The sequence below is a fragment of the Zeugodacus cucurbitae genome, chromosome 2, assembly GCF_028554725.1.
Source record: "Zeugodacus cucurbitae isolate PBARC_wt_2022May chromosome 2, idZeuCucr1.2, whole genome shotgun sequence".
NCBI classification, from domain to species: domain Eukaryota; kingdom Metazoa; phylum Arthropoda; class Insecta; order Diptera; family Tephritidae; genus Zeugodacus; species Zeugodacus cucurbitae.
The window spans coordinates 7,100,839-7,119,823 of record NC_071667.1 but is presented as its reverse complement, the minus strand read 5'-3'; the positions used below and the strand labels follow the sequence as shown (position 1 = coordinate 7,119,823).

The window sequence follows — 18,985 nt, the reverse complement described above, 5'->3', positions numbered from 1 at the left end:
CCTTCCATCGGAGTGGAGGTCTCCCTCTTCCTCTGCTTCCACCAGCGGGTACTGCATCGAATACTTTCAGAGCTGGAGCACCTTCATCCATTCGAACAACATGTCCTAGCCAGCGTAGCCGCTGTCTTTTTATTCGCTGAACTATGTCAATGTCGTCGTATAACACATACAGCTCATCGTTCCATCGTCTGCGGTATTTGCCCTTGCCAATTCTTAAGGGACCATAAATCTTCCGCAAAACCTTTCTCTCGAAAACTCCTAGTGCCGTCTCATCGGATGTTGACATCGTCCACGCTTCTGCACCGTAAAGTAGGACGGGAATGATGAGAGACTTGTAGAGTTTGGTTTTTGTTCGTCGAGAGAGGACTTTACTTTTCAATTGCCTACTTAGTCCATAGTAGCACCTGTTGGCAAGAGTGATTCTGCGTTGGATTTCCAGGCTGACATTGTTATTGCTGTTAATGCTGGTTCCCAGGTAGACGAAATTATCTACAACTTCAAAGTTATGACTGTCAACAGTGACGTGGGAGCCAAGACGCGAATGCGCTGACTGTTTGTTTGACGACAGGAGATATTTCGTCTTGTCCTCGTTCACCACCAGACCCATACGTTTCGCTTCCTTATCCAGTCTGGAGAAAGCAGAACTAACGGCGCGGGTGTTGTTTCCAATGATATCGATATCATCGGCGTACGCCAGTAGCTGTACACTCTTATAGAAGATTGTACCTTCTCTGTTTAGCTCTGCAGCTCGTATTATTTTCTCCAGCATCAGGTTAAAGAAATCACACGAGAGTGAGTCACCTTGTCTGAAACCTCGTCTGGTATCGAACGGCTCGGAGAGGTCCTTCCCGATCTTGACGGAGCTTTTGGTGTTGCTCAACGTCAGCTTACACAGCCGTATTAGTTTTGCGGGGATACCAAATTCAGACATCGCGGCATAAAGGCAGCTCCTTTTCGTGCTGTCGAAAGCAGCTTTAAAGTCGACAAAGAGATGGTGTGTGTCGATCCTATTTTCACGGGTCTTCTCCAAAATTTGGCGCATGGTGAATATCTGGTCCGTTGTTGATTTTCCAGGTCTAAAGCCACACTGATAAGGTCCAATCAGTTTGTTGACGGTGGGCTTTAGTCTTTCACACAATACGTTCGACAGAACCTTATACGCGATGTTGAGGAGGCTTATCCCACGGTAATTGGCGCAAATTGTGGGGTCTCCCTTTTTGTGTATTGGGCAGAGTACACTGAGATTCCAATCGTCAGGCATGCTTTCTTCCGACCATATTCTGCAAAGAAGCTGATGCAAGCACCTTATCAGCTCTTCGCCGCCGTATTTGAATAGTTCGGCCGGTAATCCATCGGCACCCGTCGCCTTATTGTTCTTCAAGCGGGTAATTGCTATTCGAATTTCTTCACGGTCGGGCAATGGAACATCTGCTCCAGCGTCGTCGATTGGGGAATCGGGTTCGCCATCTCCTGGTGTTGTACTTTCACTGCCATTCAGCAGGCTGGAGAAGTGTTCCCTCCACAAACTCAGTATACTCTGGTCAGCAATAACTAGATCACCTCTGGGGGTCCTACAGGAGTGCGCTCCGGTCTTGAAACCTTCAGTTAGTCGCCGGATCTTTTCGTAAAATTTTCGAGCATTACCCCTGTCGGCCAGCTTGTCAAGCTCTTCATACTCACGCATTTCGGCCTCTTTCTTTTTTTGTCTGCAAATGCGTCTCGCTTCCCTCTTCAGCTCTCGGTATCTTTCCCATCCCGCTCGTGTTGCGGTCGATCGCTACATTGCGAGGTAGGCAGTCTGTTTTCTCTCCACTGCGAGACGACAATCCTCATCATACCAGCTGTTTTTTTGACTTTTCCGAAAACCAATGGTTTCGGTTGCAGCTGTACGTAAGGAGTTTGATATGCCGTCCCACAGCTCCCTTATACCGAGATGCTGATGAGTGCTCTCAGAGAGCAGGAGTGCAAGTCGAGTAGAAAATCGTTCGGCTGTCTGTTGTGATTGCAGCTTCTCGATGTCGAACCTTCCTTGTGTTTGTTGACCTGTACGCTTTTCTACACAGAGGCGGGTGCGTATCTTAGCTGCTACAAGATAGTGGTCCGAGTCGATGTTGGGACCACGAAGCGTACGCACATCAAAAACACTGGAGACATGTCGTCCATCTATCACAACATGATCGATCTGGTTGCGAGTGATTCGATCCGGGGACAGCCAAGTAGCTTGATGGATTTTCTTATGCTGGAATCTAGTACTACAGAGGACCATATTTCGGGCCCCGGCGAAGTCGATCAGCCTCAGACCGTTTGGTGATATTTCGTCATGGAGGCTGAATTTTCCGACTGTTGTGCCAAAGACACCTTCTTTACCCATCCTAGCGTTGAAATCGCTAAGCACGATTTTGACATCGTGGCGGGGGCAGCGCTCATAGGTACGTTCTAGGCGCTCATAAAAGGTTTTAAGACATATTAGAAATAGAGTTGCCACATTTGTAAACGTTTCGCAAATATATATGTATTCATTTTGAAATAGGTTGTCAAATGTGAGCTGGTTATGAAAGTGTTCCGTAAATATATTATATTTGAAAAGGGTCCTAAAAATATGGTGACGTAGAGTTGCCACCTATTGAAAAATAAAATTTGTTGAAATGCATTCTTAAAAGGTTTTGTACAAAATAGTTGCCACCTAACGAATATAAAATGTGTTGAAATGTATTCTGAAAAGGTTTCTAAAATATGTTAAAAGAAAAAGTTGCCACCTATCGAAACAAATATTTTGTATAATATGATCCCCCATCCCCTTATAAGAGTCAAACACAAATTTATTATTTCTTGAAAAATGTTAATATACATTATAGTTTTATTAAAAAAAAAACACACGTTAAAGACTAAAAATTCTTTAATTTAATTGCTACAATGGTGATCCCTATGTAATCATAAAAAAAAAACAATTACTTACTTATGCACGAGGGGGTATTATTAATATAAATTTCATACTTTTTACACTTAACTAAATTACAATGATTTGTTTAAGCATTTTTTTATAATTATTCAACTTAAACTAAATGACGCATCAACGCTGCTTGGCAACAGATCAACACAGTTTCCATTTTCAATAATTACTATTTTAGGTTTAAATTATTCTGTTTTTTTTTTTTAACAATTACATAAGAAGTATTTATTTTTTAGCAAATTTTAATTATTTTCGCTTAATTTTTATTTATTTTTTTTTTTAATTCTACATACAGAATATATATATTTTACTGACAAAAGGAAAGGCGCACAATTGCGCGAGCATACAACTAAAACTTATGGTAATTAGAATACAAAATTCACCCAGCTAATAAAGTTAAGTAAAACACAGCATGAAATTAAACATCAAATTTTAATTTTTCAATTATTAAGAACATAAAAATTGCGCAAAACATTATTTATTATTAACACTATTTACAAGCTACATATATTATATGTACATATACAAATTAATTAGTGAGCGGAAAATTTTGTACAAAAATAAATATTATACAAAAATGAATACTTTAAGTACATTTTGAGAAGCAAAGAACAAAATTAAATAAAACTGATTTTTATGTGCGCTTAGCATCGCATAACATTTGCGCCACACGTACATACAATACATACCGACACCGTTGAAAATAATTAAATCACATGCATTATTGGCAGTTAAATACAACACCACAAGTACGTGTGTGTGTAATTAAACGAGTATTTATGATTACATATACACTACTAATTCTGGATATTCGCTAAAATAGTTCTCTAAGTTTTCGTTGCACAGATTCTATGCTTTTGTTAACTACATTACAAAATTTTTCAATTCTTGCTTGCTTATGACTAAGGCGACTACATATACTTTTATATATATGCTACAGCTACAGTTTTATGTAGATTTGTTTGTATGTATGTATGTATGTAGGTATGTATTGTGTTTAGTAAATACTTGGCAATTATTCAATTATACACATTAATGGCAAGTATTCATTTAACAATTAACTAGTTATGTAACAAAAAAAATAATATCTATTAGAAGTAAAGAATTGGGAAAGCTTGAAGTGTGTTGTGAATATATATTAAGGGTAGTCAAGAACATAGTTTTCGGAGCAGGCTGAGTGCAAGTTAGTCTCTATAAAGATTTTCGTAAGCTTACTGACAGAATTTTGGCGTTTGAAAATTATATTTGATAATATTTAGCAGTTACTGAGTTTTTCAGAAGCTTTATTCTTTTACAACTGCTCTCCCTCTCTCACTGCTTCTCTTTTCATTCTCATTATGACACTATTCCAGTGTTGCCTGAATGTTTTCGTTTAAAATTAAATCTGTTAAAATTCGAATCTTTAATATTTATAAATCTTCAAATAAAGAAAAAATAAGATAATTCAGAGGAAAATACCTTTTTCACAACAATTACTTTTTAATGTGTTTAATAAAAAAATCTTTTATTTTATTTATAACGCAAATACTTGTTTAACTTTAAGTGCAATAAACAAATCAAATCAAATAGGTTCGATATGAGGATAATTTTTGCAACAGAAACATAACTATTCTCTCCAAGAATTTGTGGTGATCTGCTCAGAAAAAAATATTTTGCGAATTTATATAATGAAAAATTGATTGTAAATGTTCAAATACAATTTGAATAAATTATTTATTCACCTATCATTTATACGCTTGGCTGGCTCCAATTTATTACATCTTCTAACAATTCTAAATATCGAAAAACTGAATTACGCGTGCACGTTTCTTTTGTGCTATTCTGCTCAAAGCTATATTCATTCCTGTTCACAGATTTCCTAATAGTGAAGTTTTTTTGTATACTAGTTTTAAAATCTTCAATCTTGGTGATATTTTAATTTAAAAAACTTAGTTTTAAAGCTAAATCTGAACATCTGGCAACTCTACCCAGAAACTATAATAATAACAGCTGAAGTTGAAGTTGTGTGAAGTATAACTGCATCTAAGTTTTCCAAGCCAAATTTTTCGAAGCTGAGTCAAGTCAAGCATCGGTAACTGGAGCTTAAGAGTAGTCCACTTAGAGAGTCAAGAGAGACAATTCAAATTCTCTTACAGTGGGTCAAAGATTCGCTTTTTCAAGTAAAATTTTGAATTTATTGTTACTGTAAATCATTGAGATATTATATTTTTTTTATTAAAGTAAGTCGATTTAATAACACCAACTCATTAAAGCATTATAATTGAATTTTTACGTAACAAAAGTGGGTAGTAAAATTTTAACTGTCAAAAGTTAAGAGTCAAATTTTCAACTGTCAAACAAAAATCTCTAAAATTTTCGAATGCCAACTACTCTGTTATCAAAAGGTATTAGGTTTATAACCACAATTAAGCTATCAAATAATAGAATAATAAATGAATGAATTAAAAAATATTAAACTGTCAAATCGAACAACTGTCAAATATGACTAAGCAGTCATGAAACTAAGAAACAAGCGCTTGCAATATTTTGCCCACAACAGTCTACAGTTACTTGAATACCCTTAATAGAAGAAATTTGCTTCAACTCGCCACAATTTGGTGGCAGAAAGTTTTTCATATTTTAATATTAGAAATCTGTAGAAATTTGTATTACCGTCTTATTTTCAAAAGTATAACGGACATTGAATCACATTCGTCTTGTGAATAATTTTAATATTTTTATTTATATTAATATGTTTTTTTAATGGGCAGCAATGATTTTTTATGCGAGTAAAAGTACTCGACTTTTATTATTATTTGTGGTTTCTTTCTTTAATTTCAGTTAAAGCCTCCTTTGCCATTTTCGTTTTCGTTTTAGCTTCTAAATTTCACTGTTTGTATTATAGCTGCCTCTTTTATTTGCTAATTTTTCAAGAATTTCGCTTAGGTAGTGATTTTCATTTATTGTAGTAGCTCTGTCACTTTATATATGTATTTTGGCACATTTGCTTATAATTAACTTAGAAGTATAAAAATATCTTTGTTCTGTATAAGCTTTATTTTTGCTACAATTATTTTTATGTTTTTTTTTCATTTTTTATTGTAAGGACTTTATTGTTGTGTTGTTTTTATTATTGAATACCCTAAATGAGTATGAAATTCATTAGAGCTGCATTTAGAGAAAGTATCGATTCAAAACTGTAGATATTCATTGCAAGAATTCTTAAAGTCAAAGGAAATCTCAGTTGCTTGATTTATGCATTTATTCGAAAAATTTATTTAGTAAATAGTTTCACTCATTTATGATTTGATCATTTTTTAGCCTAAGGTGTCTTGGTACGATTTTATAGCAGCCACGAAAAGCGGCACGCTTTTATTCGTTGATTAATCGCCCACTAATTGATTGCTGATTTGAAGTGTTGCCAACTTGCTTGCGTATTTATTCGAATGAATGCGTATTATTAATTTGCTATTTATGACTATTGATTTACATTTAAAATGAGACAAAGCAAAATTTGTGTATTGGTCAATAATGAAAAATGGTTTTCTTCACAGATTTTTGTATTTGTAATGTTTAGTTTGATTGCTCAATATTCATTTGAGCGACTGACTAACATTGTTTTAGGCAAATCGAATTAGACAAAAGAGAAGTGTTAATGGACAATCGACATTTAATTGATTGATTAATTTTCAGAAACAGTGATTAATCGCCATTTCAACATGATCGATGCGAAGACACACAATGCTTGCTGTCATTATCTGATTTGTGTGAAAAACTACCATGAAGTGTGTAAATATGTCATATATTATATTAGGAGCAAGGTTGATTATGGTGACCAAAAATAGTAAAATTTGGAGTACCAATACCCTTTGGTATTTTTTTTCTAAATTTGTAGCCAAGTATGGGATTTTATAGAATTTTTCAGAAGATTTTTGGCAAACCCAATTTTTTTAGAAAAGCTATCTAGCAGAGCAATCATCTATTTTGTTTTTATCAAATAGATTTTCGAAAAATTATGCATTTTAATTTTCTCCACACTTTCTTTTCTTGTCTCGTTATCATCCTAAATGTAGGCAACGTTTACTTAATTAAACGGTAGAAATTAAATGTGGCCTACATTTAAGAGCCAATCAAATAACAAATTACAAACTGGATATTTATTTTTGGCCACATTTAAATTATTTTAATTTTTAATAATTTTTTAAACACCACTTAGTTCTATAAAAATATATATTTATTAAAAAAAAAGAATATAAATTAATAAATTTCTAAAGAGTCTTCTGAAAAAAGGGTAATTTTCATATAATTATAAAAAAATAGCTATTTAAAAAGCGGGTCGGGTTTGAGTTGTAACAAAGAGTTAACAGCTTTGAATCGAGACGGTAACAATAAATTATATTTTGAATTCAATTTCAATTTGAGTATATATGTATCTATTTAAGTATATTTATAGGAATGTGCGAATAAATTCGATGAGTTGGAAGTCATATGAGTGTAAAGTAGAACACACATGACTGAGTATATAGGATGTTCATTGAAGTATTTAGGCACTTTGATGAGTAGAAGTAGTTTCTAAAGTATTTTATGTATATTTAAGAGTAAGACTAAGTTAACAGAAATAAAGGGAAACTAGTAGCAGCGTTATGTGAGTACACACACATTTGTACCGTGATATTTGTACACGAGTGTGTGGCAATAGCTGGTTTTGTGCATAGGAGTATTCGTATTGAGTATTAGGAACAAGATATTTATATTTAAGTAAGTGAAAACAAATACATACATTAAACTGCTAAAGGGCTACAACACATATGTCTACATATATACATACTTTTACCGATTCGCCAGCAGGCCATTCGCCGGTGGCAAGACATTGGCATTCACAGCGCTTAGCGTCGGTACGTTCATCGGGCCACCTACGGCGACAGTGGACACCACACCGCCGGCAACAGCACGCGCACCGGCGCCCAAGCCCAGTGATGTTGCCACATTTAGCTGCCGCTGATGCACAGCTGCTGCCACCACACTGCCCGCGCAACTATTCGGCACAATCGACATGCCAACGCCGCTGCCACCGATGCTATTCGCTGATTGCGCTGAGGCTACAGCCGCTGCCGCCGCTGCACGCTGATGCTTGCTCGCGTTGCTACCACCACCGCTGCCCCCACTACTTTTCACCAAACCACCGTTGTGTTTCTGCGCCATATGCGTCTGGTAGTGCTTGGCCAGATGCGCCTTCTGGCGGAAACTTTTGCCGCAGAGCGAGCAGGTGAAGGGCTTCTCGCCGGTGTGTGTGCGTATGTGGACGTTCACTGAGTATTTGTCCTTGAAGCCCTTCGAACAGATGGAGCAATAGTGTAGCGAGCGCTCTTTGCGCTGCCCATTACAGTGGGTGGGACTGTTGCTGCTGGTGCTCGAGCTCGAGCCACCGCTGGCCGGGCCATTCGTGCTATTCGCTGCACCACTGCCCGCTGAGGCAACATTGCTGCCACTTCCTGTGCCGCTGTTGTTGTGATTCGTAATATTTGGATTGTTGTTGTTGTTGTTGTTATTATTGTGATGTTGCGTACTCGAGGTGGAGCGCTTGTACTTCTTCGTCACTTTGGTAGTGCTGTTGCTGCTGGTGCCGCCACTGCTGCTGCTCGTAACCGCGCTTGATTTGCCGCTAGCTACATGTTGTTGTTGTGCGTGCAAAACGCGCGCTTGTTGCTGCCCCACTGTCTGTTGCTGGGTCATGTGAAGCGCTGGCATAGCAGCTTGTGGTAATGGCGATAGTTGTTGTTGTTGCTGCTGCATACTCGTTGGCGTTGTTGCTGGTGAGAGTAGTTGCTGCTGCTGCAGTTGCTGCACAGTGCTACCAGCGCTAGCGCCACCTGCCGGCGATATCTGCATCAACACGTCGTTGGCGCCATAATCGGCGCTCGATGTGGGCGAACAGAATTGTTGCACTTCGTTTGCGATGCGTTTGATCTTTTCGAAGTCGTCGCTGAAGGCACTTTCTAGTGATAGGAACATATCGTCAACCATGAGACTGGACACGCCTGCGCTGTTAACACCCCCATTGGGATGTTGGCTGCCAACCAGTTGCGAGGGATGTGTGTCCTCAAACATTTGGGCCGCGCTGAGCGCTGAGTCGCCGAAAGAGAGCGTGTCCTGTCAGGGGATAAAGAGAGAGAGGAATAGAGAAAATTGTTTTAGATTAGTACATTATGAAACAAGTAGTGTAGTGTAGTTATCAATATACAGATGGGTCCCTCAAACGAAATACTAGAAACTATTTTATATGGTTTTATGACTAGTTGAATAGTTTCCGTTTGCTTACTTACCGCATCGGGTGGAAAGAGTAGCCGTCGCATTTCCTCCTCCTTCACGGTGGGTGAGGAGGGCATAAGTGCAATGCCATTTTGCATATGTATGCCTTTGGAATAACCTTTTCCTTGCAGTGCGCTACGCAACAAGGACTCAGCGGAGTTCTACAGTAATGAAAGAAAAAATTGTAAGAAATAGTTTTCCATGAATTGCAATGTAGATTGAATGAAAAAAGCTAATTAGTACACGAGCAGTTTCGAAAATCAGTATTTTATGAAGGAAATGCAACCCTGCTGCAAAAATTATCTGGAATTTTTATATATTTCGACTAATTCAGGGCAGCCTATTACATTTTGAATAGAATCCGTGAAATGTGTGAGAGTATTCTTATATTAGATCTTTCTGGACGCTACAGGCCCATTTTTGCTGAACGATAAGGTCGTAAAGATCCCCCAAGTGTAATCTAACCCTAGTTTTTTGAAACTTCGAGCTCCTTCAACTCTTTTCATATGAATATCAACGAAATTGCTTCTCACCTGCTCAGCGTTGTGGTCCGCCATATGCCAGTCGTTGTTATTGTTTTGAAATTGTGCCAATTGCGTGTGGGACGGACTCCCGACACCGCCCATGCCACCAACACCACCACTAGCCAATGAAATGGCCGTCACCAGTGAAGGCAGACGCTGACTATTCCCCACACCACTCCCACTATTGCCACCATGCAGACCCGTTGCAGTCCCCGCGCCCATACCCAATCCATTCACCATATCACCTGCAACATTGCCATCTCTGCCGTTGCCCTCAGCCGTGCCATAACCAGCCGGACTTTCATCATAGGGATACTCTGATTTTATATAACCCGGAAAGCTGCCGAGCAGACTGTCCAGATCCAGTGTATTGGACAGTTGGGCAGCGGAGTTCTCGGGCTCACGCTTCAGCCACGGCTCATTGCCATTTAATACTGTGATGGTGTAGATTTGACCGTCGCTGTTGTCCACCGTCATACTCGTGTTGTCATTACCGTTGCTGGCGTTACTATTATTGTTGTTGTTATTACTGCTATTGTGGTTGTGGCTGAGTGATGTGTTACTATTTGTTGCATTATTGTTGCTGTTGGTGGCAACTTGATTGGCGCTTTGTGCACAGGAACTGCTATTGTTAAGTGACATTTGTCGTTGCGTATGATGGATGGCGGCTGACTGTTGTTGGTGTTGTTGCTGCGTGTGCATATGCTGATGTGGTGACTGATGATGTAGGTGTTGTTGTTGCTGTTGGTGTGTATGCGTTTGATTTGGCGATGCTGGGCTATGCAGATGCGAGTTGTGCTGCAGGCTGTTAGCGGGTGTGGAGCGATGCTGATGTGTGGCCGCCGTTGTGGGCACCGGTGACGCCGCTGCATTCACAACAGCCTGTTGTTGCCAACAATAGCGATCGAGGTCCTCAAAAATGGTGGCATCCAGACGGCCAGTGGGATCCTTGTCGGTGTGCCAGAACTAAACGGTAGTAAAAGATATGAGAATTGAAATTGGAGGATTGCAATTAAAAAAGGGACTAATACTATGTTTACATATAACGAGATTTTCTCCATTTACGAGCTTAACTCGATAATCTGTAATTAAGAAACAAGATTTCTCATACAAAATTCTTCTCTTGATAATCTGAGATTATAAAATTATCTCGTTTTATATAACTAGATTTTCGGTGTTATTCTTAGTTTTATCGATAATTTTACGAAGAAGAGGAGAAATGTCAAATGAAAATGTAAACAAAAATGGCCGACAGCGAGAGAAAGATGTGTAATACAACAACAAATACAACACATTTGACAATTGATAATCTCATTTGGCTATATGTAAACGAACGAGCTTAGAACGAGATTGTTTTCATATATAAACATACTATAAACTTGATAATTTGTGTTTAGTATTACAGACCAATTAGATGAAAATTAAAGGAGCAGGGAGAGGGAGGAGGGAAGAGAGAGTGAAAAGGAAGGAGAGAGATAGGGGAGGAAAGATAGAGAGAGGAGGAGAGACAGAGAGACATAGAAGAGAGAGAGAGAGAGAGGATAGGAGAGAAAGAGCGAAGGAGAGATAGAGAGAGGAGAGTTCGAAAGAAATTTAGCGTTTATTAAGAGTTCTTCTATAAAAATGCCATCGAAGACTTTAAAGCCTCGATGATAATACCGAAATAGTCTACAGCTAATGTTTATATGCTCCGGAAGTGCATAAATTTTGCTCTGTAGGCTTATGTTGGAGACCCGAGTTTCAGTTAGTTTTGTTTCGTGTTCGCATGGAAAGGATGAATTCCAAGTAAATAGTTTATAGACCTTAAAGAGGTCAACCCTCCAAATTATGTTTCTTAAACAATAAAATTTAATATTCTTAATAAGCCAAAGTTAATTTGCTTGAAAAATCAAACTTTCCCGAAATCGTCGATTAGCATAAGCAAACCAGTTGCAAAAGAGGAGTTTACCGCTAAAAGCGCACACATTAGTGATTCCTATCTATGTACATATGCATTTACATAACCTCGCTATTGTTACCAACATAAGCTATTGTCTAGAGTTAATCAAAAAAAAGAAGAAAATGAAACAATGAGCAGAAAAAAATGCGAAAAAGGCATAAATCAAATATAAAGGCGGCAACAAGTTTGGTGCTTAAGTCCTTTGTTAAGCCATTGCAAAATGCAAAAAATAAAAAGTAAAGATAAAGATGATGAAATATAAAGAAAACTCAATACAAATACGTATGTAGCTATGAAATGAAAAGACTTTCGAACTTTTTCTTTGCTATAAGCAATTTAATATTTCAAGCGCATATGCATACAGACATTCACACATTATATATATAGACACACACATACATAGAGAGAATTGCAGTTGTTGCCTATGTTTGCACTTTCTAAGACCGCACCAACTGCGCATTCAAATGCCGCAAAATGTGCAACAATGAAGCTGCCACTACTGCCCCTGCCCAGCTACTGTGCTGTCCAACCAACTGGCTGACTACTTAAGCCGGCAGGCCGACCAACCAACTGGCTGACTGGTAAACTGTCCATTGGATTGCACGCTGGTGCGCTCATCTGGTTGTGCATTGCGGCGCTGTGAAAGCAGCCAGCCAGTCAACCCGATAAGTCGTGGCAAATGCAACACGCAGTAGCCAGCTGTTGTTTGGCTCGTGCCCCACATCGTTGTGGACAGCGAGTGTTTGTTGGTTGCAAGTTCACCTAGTGCATTCAGTGCTTGTTGCATGCAGCACGTGCCATGTCAAATTTTGGCTATGCCCTCCAAGGCTATTGTTGCAACTTGATACACTTATGCAGACACACACACACACACTCCCATGTGCAACATTTATATAGATATGCTGTTGTTGTTGTTGGCATTTATGGCACTTCACCTAATTCGTCTATGCGCTCACCTTTTAGCTACTTATTTCAGTTTTTTTCTATTTTTTGCATTTTAGCTACACCCTCCTCCCGCTGTACCGCTGCTGCTGCCGCTCTCACTCACTTGTCTAACAGGCAAAATAACAAGCATTGTCTACAATGGAAATTCACTAAATTTTACGAGTATTGAATATGCTTGCAACAGGATGTCTGTAGGTGCAACATGCTTAACAACAACGGCCACAAGTGGCTGCAGCGCTAGCGGTAGCAACAGCAACAACAAGCAGTAGCCGCATTTTGGTAGCAGCGAGCACATTGTTAGCCTTGCTCAACACACCGAGCTCTAAACACAAGTCCACTCACATTGAGTGCCAATCGATTTTTCTAGTCCACTGCCTTTCTTTCATTTATTCGTTCGACAGTGTTTTTTTTCATTTTATTTCTGCAACTGTCTACAGCGACTCTGAGTACTGCTGTTACAGTTAGTTCAGTTTAGTGTTGTTTTCTTGTTGTTGTTGCATTTTGATTTTGTTCCTTCAATTTTCTTGCATTCACCGTTTTACGCGCAACCTTTTGTTGTTGTTTGTGTTGAATTTGTATTATTTCGGTATTTAAAGTCGACAACTGACATGACAGCAACACTGGTTTATTGTTGTTGTAATGTATTTTTAGTTATATTTTCTTGGTTTTTTTTTGTTTGTTGACTGTGAAAACAACATAATCTTGGGCGAATTCATTGAAATCAAGTTTGACCACTCTATAAAGGTTAGGTTTTCCTTAAGGTCTTTTTTTTGGCGTATAAGGCTCATATGGAGCTCAATAAAATTAATAAAAATAGGGCGCTGAGAGGTTGTAAGGACATTATAAGTTGGCCTAAGAGATATTAAAGATTACTTAAAGAATAATTAGATAAAAAAATATATATGTTCAAATGAAAGTTGGTTTGGAAACCCCAATATATAATATAATACAGAACTCACCTCATAGCCCTGCAATGTTGGATCACTACTGTTGCCATTACTGTTACCATCCGAGCCATCTATGCAACTGCTGCCGTTACCTGGTGTGCCGACACGTCCACCAATACAACCGCTCCCACTGCCGGTGCCACCAGCACCACCACCACCCCCATCATGTGGCATGCTGCTGGCTAAGTTATTGCTTTGCTCATGACTGTGTTGTTGATGATGCGCATGCTGCTGCTGCTGGTGACTGTGCTGTTGATGATGCGTATGCTGTTGTTGTTGTTGCGCATGATGCTGATGTGTGTTGGTGCTTATGCTGCCCGCATGCAGACTACCCACACCCATACCGATGTCGACCACATCGGCGCCGACACCGATACCAATGCCCATATCGGGCGCCGAGACGAAGTCGAAGAAATCCGTTTTAGTCAGCTCCTCCGCGCGAAATGTTTCACTTATATCCATGCCAGTGGATGACATCTCATCTGTGCCAATCATTTAGCGTTCGACGTGGCGCTGCGCAGCCGCTTGGATGTTGCAGTGCCGGCGGAGAAATGAGTACAGAGGGGTTACGTTCAATTGAAGCGATTTGTTTGTTGGGTGTGGTGAAATTCGGAGTCGTTGTAGATTGTTTTTGTTCTGAAAAGAAGGGAGAAAAAAACAGTCAACTATAGTAAATGAAGACATGAGGTCTATAACTAAACTTAGAGACTTTGAGAGGTTTATAGAGTTGAAATCCTAAGCCCTTCCAGTTGAAAATATATTTGAGAAGGGTTCCCAACTGTTAGTTTTATAAATAAATATTACCATAAGGTCATAAAACTGAAAAAGTTATGAAGATTTTTAGATTGAAAGTATTTAGAGAAAGGTTGTCACTTTTTTTCTTTTTTTTAAACAATATAAGAATATAATCGAATTAAAAAGTTTATCAAAAGGGTTGCCAAATGTTAAATGTTTTGCCGTTAAGATAAAGCAGTTTTTCAATTAAACGCGATTAGAAAGGCTTGAAATTGAAAATAGTATAGAGAAGGGTTGCCAACTAATATTTTGATGATATAAGTGATGTGGAGAAAGGTTAGAAAGAACTTAAGAAATTTAATACAGATTTATAATGCAAATATTTTTATGATGAATTGATAACGATTCGTTAATTTTAGTTCCACGATAAAGGGTTGCCAGACGCATAAAAACTTTTATTGAAAACAAGTGATTACTATTACGAAATATTAAAATATAGGTAAAAACATATTTTTAAGAATTATTAAAAATTAAATTGTTTTTGAGAAGGGTTACCAACTGTGCAAAATTTGTGGTTAATTTCATGTTTTTTTTTTTTAATTCTCAGTACTCATATTAAAAATACTTAAAATGATTGGTTAAAAAAGCTATTTTTTTATCTAAAACTTGAACTAATCACAATGTGTTCAGTTGCAGAAAATTCAAAGATCACAAACTTTAACGACAAAAATTTAGTTTTGCAAAATTTCAACTATTTTTTTAGTTTGCCTGGCAATTTTTGCAATCGCTGCAAATTCAGCTTGCAGACAATTACCTGCAAACATAAAATTTAGCAATCAAAAGAGAATTAAATTTTTATTTCACCACATTTTTACAACATTTTTCATAATTTTCGGGGCGCCTGGCTTGGCTTGGCATGACAAAACCACAACTAAATAGTAGTTAGGCATAAATAAATCAGGTACAATCAGTTGGGTGACAAAGTGTAAACACGATTGTCAACAGCAGCTGTAAATCTTATACAAATCACGAGCGTGAAAAATCACCGAAACTCCAAGGAAAAAACACAAAAATTGACGAAATCGCACAAAAAGAAAAAACAGCAAAAATAACATAGAATAGAGCGCACCGCTGATCGAAACTGCAAAAATATTTAATAATGAATGTAAAATTTGCATTAGATTCGTTAGTGAGGCTGTCAGCGCACGCTGTATCACCACCACGAAGTGTGTTGTGGAGAGGGGAGTCAGCGAATTGACCGCAAACTGTTGCAGCGCATTTTAGTGCTGACATTAAAAGCAAAGCAAATATGCTTATGAGACATAAAAGAGCATAAGAAATATCGAAAAATGCATAAACTTCGGTTTAATGTGAAAAATTGAAAATTTGCTGTGACACGAATTTCGTACGCTTCAGTTTCGCTCAAATTTTGGAGTGAGCTAAAAACGAAAAATTATTTTAATAAATTGAAAAAATAATAATAATGGCTATAAATAATGTAAAATGTGAGAAATTTGCTTTAGGCAGATATGAAATTTCGTTATGGAGTCTATTAACACAATTTTGGGTTTACCCAGAAAATGGAGACCATAGGTTGCTTTGGTGCGCGACAAAGTTTGCTTCATTACTACTGGCAGGGATAAACTTCATTTGTGGTGGAAAATGCGACTTCGTACGAAAGATATTTTTCCGAAAATCGATGAAACCGAACCTAGTGAATACTCCCGTTTTCATGGTAGTCGGGTTTACGTATCCAGAAAGTACCAAGATTTATCTACGGTCAGGGACAATCAAATCGGCAGCATTTATCTAGCTTTTCAACGAAGGAGATCAGTAATAATATTTTGAAATTCATAAGAATAAATAAATTTAAAAGAGGCTAAAAACTCTGTTCTGCAAAAAGTTAGACCGTCAGCACCATAGCTTGTCAGTTATTTAAGTTCAATTCGGCGTACATTTAGATATGCATATATACATGTAGGATGTATGTATATAGATTTATATTTCGTTTCGCTCGCTTAGTTGGTTGCTATGAAATTCACGATTGCACTTGTCACATTACTCAATCGCAAGTGCAGCAAATCAAGCATGAAAATGCTCGAGTTTCGTACGAACATGTATGTCAGTGTGTGTTTGTCTGCATGTGCTTTGCTTAGTCATGTTGTTGCCCAGTTTGTTGTGGTGGCGGTTGCGGTGGCTTTAGTTGCTGTCATTGTATGTTGCTGCTTGTGCTGGTGGCTTTGGTGTTGACATGTGCCATGCAGTGTGCGCGTGCGCGTCAAAATAAAACGAAAATATGCAATTCGACGTCGGAAACGTGCAACACGAAAACTTGTGCAGTTCAAAGTAGCAAAAAAAAAAAGATTTTTTTTGCATGTAATTTTGTGGCAAAATTTGGGTTTATTTGCCTGCATGGAGTACATTTCGAGGTTAATAATAGTATATATAAAAATAAAGAGAAAAGAATAACCAAACTTATGTAGTTTTTCTAAATTCAATAAAACGCAAATATTTGATATATGGTTTATAAAATTAAGTCATTGCAAGTCATTCCTGTGATATCACATGTTTGGTATAGATACTAATTTATTATCATATGATGTGACATCACATAAAACGCCATGTGAAAAAAAATATAGTTCGAATTCTTAGTATTACATTCTAATTTTATACGCTAATCCGGTATTTTTTTTATCATATGTGCACATCACATGATGAACTATCATATGACATTTATATCATATATTAGGAAATCATATCGCACAAAATAAAATTGCCATACGAGTTTAAATCAATTGCAAATTTAGTGTAAATCCTAATTTTATTCACTTATCAGAATGATTTGTATCATATATTCACTTCAAGTGATGAACTATCATATGATATTAATATCACATGTTAGATACACACATCACATGATCATATTTCAATGAATTCATTACCACTTAATGGAGTGCATGAACATACCTACACTTACATTACATAAGCGTTTTGAAATGCACATCAAATATAATAAATTACTAAATGACATTATCGCAAGTTTAAATATCATCATGAAACCACAATTGTATCAGAAGCTTTATCACCTCATATACATATGAAAACGGTAACAATTAAGCAGCATAACAGTATATAACCGAAGATCATACCCTATAGGTGTAATGCCACATTATCATATTGATGTGATATCAAACGATTATACCCGAAAATTTAAAATTAATATATCTACATATATCTCAAATGAAAGATAATAATATCACATGATTCGAATGCAGATCCTTTAATGATTTTTTTGCTTTCTTTAAATTTGTATGTATCTACTACATTTATTCTTCACTCTGCACATAGACAAGTACAATATAGTGACAGGAATGCTTACGAAGTATTAAAAGCCCGAAGCCAGCAGACGAGTTTCGCGCTTAAGTTTTCTGATTTCGCAGGCGTGTACTTGAGCGGAGTTTCAGTACCGCTAAAATATGTTTTTTACTATAAACACACCTTCTACTAAACATTTATTTTTGTATTAATTTTTTTTGTTAATATTACCAAAAATGTGTAGAAACTGCAATTCCAATCAGCTTAAAGCTTCATAAATGTTTTATTAAGTGTTGCAAAAATTAGTCTGCAATGCATTTTATCGTTCCATAAAATACTGAAATAATTAGCAAATTTTTATTACAACCATACATACACACATGAGCGTGTCTTATGCAAGCCAGCAACACTACACCAGCTACGGTTAAGCAGTTAATGATGCATTAAAATTGATTTTTTTGTATTTACATAATAAATGTTTGCAGCCGTAAAAATTTCCAATAAATTTCACTTAATTAAATTACACGTAACTTAATATTTTAAGTGCGCGACTTTAGCACTTACCGAGATTTTAGATTTTATTTTTAGTCATTTATATTTACAACATTTGGTTTATGAGGAGTATTTGTGGTAATTAGTTGCGATTTTGGAATTGTGGCTGGGCAAAAAGGTTTGAGTTTCTTCAAAAATTTATATAGATATAAAAGGATATTCTCCGATAGATTTTGGTTTTTTTGGATGGTCTGGTCTAAAAACCAACTGTTACATCATTGTTATTAAGAATCGAGAATGAATTGAGGTGAACAAATTTATTAAATTTATGCTCGTTTAAAAGCCTAAATATGGTTATACATATGCATGCAAATACAACATTTATATATAAAAAAGATCTAAACCAAGGAACTGTCGAAATGTGAGATTAACGAAATAATATTTTTGGCCATAAAGGTTCACATCAACAAAAACAAAAAAAAAAAATCTACGGGAATGTATATTACCGTTGATTATAGCACATGGTTGCATTGGCAATTTAGTCACTGTGATTAATGACATTTTTGTGCGATATCTGGTGAGCACGATTAACAATCTACGAGCAGAAAGACTCAAATGTATATACAAATGTGCTTCAAAGCCAAATGAGTTGCTCCAGAAGTAACAACGATCATAATAAATAATATTGTGCAAGTACTTGTGTGTGTGCATAGAAGAGCATGCATAATTGTAATGGCAAGTGAGATGGCAAAATCGTGCCTGTAGGCGCTTTGCAATTGCGCATCGTTCAAATAAGAGTGTGCGCACAGTGCAAAATGCAAAAATAAAAATAATGAAAAATACAAAGTGC

The 18,985-nt window shown here is 37.1% G+C and overlaps 1 protein-coding gene across 2 annotated transcripts in view; it reads right to left on the bottom strand.

Moving 5' to 3' along the window:
* Nucleotides 1–6,219: 6,219 nt before the first annotated feature.
* The window catches only part of LOC105210054 (probable serine/threonine-protein kinase DDB_G0282963), a 242,087-nt gene continuing 229,321 nt past the window's right edge, over nt 6,220–18,985 (bottom strand). For both annotated transcript variants that reach the window (XM_011180777.3, XM_029038988.2), the window contains 4 exons: nt 13,606–14,229; nt 9,772–10,728; nt 9,253–9,399; nt 6,220–9,079 (listed from right to left, as the gene is read on the bottom strand). In XM_011180777.3, the coding sequence (XP_011179079.1) occupies nt 7,760–9,079; nt 9,253–9,399; nt 9,772–10,728; nt 13,606–14,088 (2,907 nt within the window). In that variant the 5' untranslated portion in view covers nt 14,089–14,229 and the 3' untranslated portion in view covers nt 6,220–7,759. The remainder of the gene's footprint in view (nt 9,080–9,252; nt 9,400–9,771; nt 10,729–13,605; nt 14,230–18,985) is intronic.